This window comes from Otolemur garnettii, unplaced genomic scaffold (genome assembly GCF_000181295.1).
Source record: "Otolemur garnettii isolate 467f Iridium unplaced genomic scaffold, OtoGar3 scaffold00147, whole genome shotgun sequence".
Lineage (NCBI taxonomy): Eukaryota > Metazoa > Chordata > Mammalia > Primates > Galagidae > Otolemur > Otolemur garnettii.
The window spans coordinates 2,862,789-2,867,888 of NW_003852542.1; the positions used below are offsets into that span (position 1 = coordinate 2,862,789).

The 5,100-nt window shown below is 40.8% G+C and overlaps 1 protein-coding gene across 2 annotated transcripts in view; it reads right to left on the reverse strand.

Annotated features, from left to right (window-relative positions):
- Nucleotides 1-5,100, reverse strand: part of ELMOD3 (ELMO domain containing 3) — a 36,574-nt gene that overhangs the window by 29,850 nt on the left and 1,624 nt on the right. Inside the window, exons 1-4 of one of the 2 annotated variants that reach the window (XM_023518772.1) lie at nt 4,765-5,051; nt 4,321-4,597; nt 2,283-2,357; nt 1,306-1,372 (exon numbers count right to left, since the gene is read on the reverse strand). In XM_023518772.1, coding sequence (XP_023374540.1) covers nt 1,306-1,372; nt 2,283-2,357; nt 4,321-4,374 — 196 coding nt within the window. In that variant the 5' untranslated portion in view covers nt 4,375-4,597; nt 4,765-5,051. Of the gene's footprint in view, nt 1-1,305; nt 1,373-2,282; nt 2,358-4,320; nt 4,598-4,764; nt 5,052-5,100 lie in introns of those variants that run through there. The other variant, XM_003799214.3, reaches the window with a different exon arrangement.

Sequence of the window (5,100 nt, forward strand, 5' to 3'; positions counted from 1 at the left end):
ATCCTAAGGGAACTGCTGATTGGGTCAGTCTATTATTAATTTAAGTGAGCTAAGAATAATCTGAAATATAATTATGCTTATTTCATATGATTAAAAATATCTGGAACAAAGATGCTCATTGTATTCAAATATGAAATATTTTGGCATTTAAGGTAAAAATTATTAATGTATCAACATTGGATTTGTCACCATACAGTAAAGATAAAATCCCATTAAAAGAAACTTTATAGATGTCCAAATGTTTCTACATTACAATACTTTTGAAAAGCTCCATATATGTGGAGATTACACGTTTAGTGTGTGGGATTTAAACATACATAACAATACTGCTAATGATCACTCACTATGATTTATATTTTGTGCATTCAGTACTTTATCTAATTAGCTCACACAATCCTTATAAAATCCCTATCACACAAGTTTTGACATAATCTCTGTTTTATAAATGAGGAAAGTGAGGTTAAGTAACTTGCTCATCACGTTCGTGGGTAAGATAGCCAGGATTTAAACCAGAGACTCGGGCAGCACCTGTGGTTCAAAAGGGTAGGGCGCTGGCCTCATATGTCGAAGGTGGCAGGTTCAAACCCAGCCTTGGCCAAAAACTGCAAAAATAAATAAAGTATTTAAACTAGAGACTCCAGAACTGGTACTTCTGAATTGGTGAGTGAACCTTTCTCCCTAGTCAATTGGCAAGTGCAGTGAGCTTTAAATGTACTACAGGGATGTACCCTATGAAGCAGATACATTTTGAAAGGCTTTTCAGAACATCCCTGCAAGGATATGGAAGATGTTAATATTTCTACTATAGATACAGAGATGACATGACTTGGCCAGAGGCACACAGCAAACCACCAGAAGACAGATATCAGAATTCACTGACTCCCAATCCAGTATTGATTCTAATTTTCCTTAAGGAGTGGTAAATGTACAAAATTCTTTTTTATTTTTTAAATACAGAGTCTCACTATGTCACCCTCGGCAGAGTGCCATGGAGTCATAGCTCACAGCAACCTCAAACTCTTGGGCTTAAGTGATTCTCTTGTCTCAGCCTCCCAGGTAGCTGGGACTACAGGCATCCACCACAACGCCCAGCTATTGTTTTTGGTGGTGTTGTTATTGTTGTTTAGCATGCCTGGGCCGGGTTTAAACCCACCAGCCCTGGTGCATGTGGCCGGTGCCCTAACTACTGAGCTACAGATGCCGAGACAAATATACAAAATTCTGAAGGACAAGGAGTGAGAGAAAACTAAAAGGATGAAAAGTAGATCCACCCATCCTCCAAGGCCCTGAAGGGGACCTTCCCACCTGGCTCCCATCCATTAGCTTCTGCAGTCAGGGCCGGGAGAATTCTGTGCTTCTTTAACTCCGAGATCTGTAGGGGCAGCTGACTGTTAGTGTGAGGACAGAATTCACATCCCCCCATACACACAAACACTTCCCACCTACTTAAACTGGAGGCCAGAAGGACTTAATTAAACTCAATCTGAAAGTGAGGTACCTGGAAAGCTTCAACTATGATGGAAAAGGTGGGTGATGTGGGAGACTAGTATATGCCCTTCTTAGGAATAGGAAATAAAATCCACAAACTCAGGCCCAGCCCCTATAATCCTTACACTATGGGAGGCAGAGGTGGGATGATCACCTGAGCTCAGGAGCTGGAGCAAGAGCAAGAACCCATCTCTACTAAAAAGAAAAATCAGCCAGACATTGTGGTAGGTACCTGTAGTCTCAGCTACTTGGGAGGCTGAGGCAGGAAGACTGCTTGAGCCCAGGAGTATTAGGTTGTTGTGAGCTATGCTGAGGCCATGGCACGATAGCCTGGGCAACAAAGTGAGACTCTGTTTCAAAAAAGAAGGGGGGAGGAAGGAAGGGGATTGGTGTGCCCCCACCTAATGGGCACAATGTAAGGGTATATGGTATACTTCCCTTTTGTAGGTTCAGGACACAACTACAAAAGGGACTTTACCTAGTAAATGCAAACATTGTAACCTAATTGTCTATACCTTCATATTAATCTAAAATGAAAAAAAATTCATACAACTCATTAGAGAGTGTGGTGTACCTTTGGTATTCCCACTGTATTTTATATTCTAATTCATTATAGCAAATATCTCATTAGAAAGGTTGTTTTGCATGTTTGTGCCCCACACTTTTTCCTCCCACGTGTGAGCACCTGAAAGCTAGAGTCTACACCATCCTTGTGTCCCCAGTACCTAGAAGCATACAGTAACAAACAATGAAAGCAGGTATTGACAGGAGGCTGAGGTGTGTGTGATACGTACAGGAATTCCTCTGAAAGCAGAAAGAGCACTGTTGTTGTCATATGATACAGAGTGTCCCCCAGATAGTCTTTCCCCCTGTAAAACAGACCAGGGTCAATCTCCAGGCAGATATTAATTCTACCAAGATGATAGTTTAAATACTGTACCATTTCCTAGTACCACAAAAAATGGATGAATTCCAGAAAGGATAACTATAAGGAATACTGTAAGAAAAAAGTTCTGTTTGATCTGTTCTTGAGAAAAACTGCAAAAATCTTAATGTTATCTCAAAATCTTACACATATTTTATAGCTCTGTTAAAGATCTCAGGGCTCTAAGTGAGTAAAGTTCAATAAGGGAGTTTCCTATGGCCTTCTTGTTCACCCAAACCTTTCCCCAACTAGAAATGAAAAGAAACAATAACTTGACCAGTTGTTTGTAACTCATATCGTAGACACTGCGCTAATCTTCCAAATGAGTGGTTTTTTTTGTAGAGACAGAGTCTCACTCCATCGCCCTTGGTAGAGTGCCAGAGCTCACAGCAACCTCCAACTCCTGGGCTTAGATGATTCTCTTGCCTCAGCCTTCTGAGTAGCTTGGACTACAGGTGCCTGCCACAATGCCCGGCTATTTTTTGTTGCAATTTGGCCTCACTATATGGGGCCGGCGCCTTACCCACTGAGCTACAGGCACCGCCCTTCCAAGTGAGTTTTAAAAGATCTTACAAATTATTAGGAAAAACAAAACCCAAACCTGCAGAAACATGGGCAAAGGATATAGTGTACACAAAAGAAAACACAAAACGGTCTTAAACATATCAATAAATGTTCAACCTCATGAGAGAGTTGCCAAATACAACTCTGAGATAATGTTTCACGTATCAGATTATCAAAGGTCCAAAAGTCTGACAACAGCCTCACCGTAGTGGCTCTTGCCTGTAATCCCAGCACTTGGGAGGCTGAGGCAGGTGGATTGCCTGAGCTCACAAGTTTGAGACCAGCCTGAGCCAGAGCGAGACCTCATCTCTAAAAATAGCTGGGTGTTGTGGTGGGCGCCTATAGTCCCAGCTACTTGGGAGGCTGAGGCAAGAGAATCACTTGAGCCTGAGAGTCTGAGGTTCCTGTGAGCTATGATCCCATGGCACTCTACCGAGGGTGACAAAGTAAATTTTGTATCAAAAAAAAAAAGTCTGACAACATATGCTAAGTTGGCTAGAGTGCCACGTGTTATACAACACAATAGAGAGTAAACTGTTCCCACCTCTACAACTTGACTATACCAGACAAAATTCATATGTATTTTCTATATTTGGGGCTTGCCATTGTATTCTAGTAATTTATCCAACAGATAGACTAATCCATGTGAAAAATAACATGTTTGTATTTATAATGTGATTCATTATAGCACTGCTTACAATAGCAAAAAGCTGAGAAAACCCTAAAGGTCCACAAGTAAGTGGATTAAACAAATTAAAGTCTATTCACTCACTGAGGTACTATGTAGTCATAAAGAAGAATAAGCAAGTGCTTCATGGGTAGTGTAGACTAATCCTCATGACATGTTAAATGGAAAAGCAAAGGATAAAATATATACACTACTATATATTTTACTAGTGTGTTTTTAAAAAGCTCATAAATAAATCCAAAACAATATCTCATAACCCCGCTTAGAAAACAGGCTACTAGGAAAGGCAGTTAACCGTGAGGTGAATAGAAACTCCTTCCTACAGAACAAAGAGAACTGGTGATGGAGCATGGCTGTAGCCCTAGATACTCTGGAACTGAGACACAGGATCACTTGAGCCCATGAGTTGGAGGTTGCAGTGAGCTGTGATTGTGCCACTGCACTCCACTCTAGATGATACAATAAGACCCTGTCTATAAAAAAAACAACAACAATAAAGAGGACTAGAAAACTATAATCTAAGGGTTAACTATAACTTAAGGATTTTTCTTAAATATTTCTAACGTTCCACATTCTCTTGATATATTCTCTGTCTTCCTGTACTTAGTGATTTATCCCAACCCAACAGCTTTCCCAAAGCAGCAAACATGCTTACCTGTCCAACTCTTAATTCTTTCTCATTAGGAAAAGAGCAAGATTTTTGATTCATGACTCAAATCATTTGTTCATGTGAGCTTTGTTCGTAGGCTCAGACAGGAGTCTAATAAAGTCTGAGATCAAAAGCCAGAGATCCAATTCCTCTACCTTTGCCTTCCTTCTTGGCAGTCATTCAGACTAAGAGTAGGAAAACAGTCCCTTTGTGCCATCACGAGGGTGCAGGAGGTTTCTATAAGTACCTGAAAGAAGTCTCAGAGGTCTTTGTAGCCTCAGCTCTGCAAAACAAACAGAAGGAGAGAGAGAGAGAGACAATGACAGAGACAAAAAGAAAACTGGTTTCATCATTCAGTTATGCCTCTGTTAACAAAAATCACTTTAAAAATCTTTAAGAGCTATGAAACTTTTTTTTTGCATAAAAAAGCTGTCTTAGCCAAAAGCTCACCTCTTACCACTCCTTCCAATGCATAGAAAGAAGGAGACCATGCAGGAGTGTGAGGACTGGATTTGCAGTGTCCAAAAGACGCAGCACCACTCTAAATGATGGAGTTCTGATGATGAAGTTACTGGGACCTGGGCCAGCTTACTAAAGGGCTGAGGCTAATGGGTGGCACCTTACTGGGTGGGTGGTCTTAGCTGAAATGCTCAGGCTGTGCTTAGGTCTCGGATACAGATTGGGTCTAGGGGCTTATACTAGACCTGGTTCTTATGATAGTATAAACTCAAAATGCAACACAATATCCCAACCTTCTTCAGTTATCACAAATACTGTATATGTGGC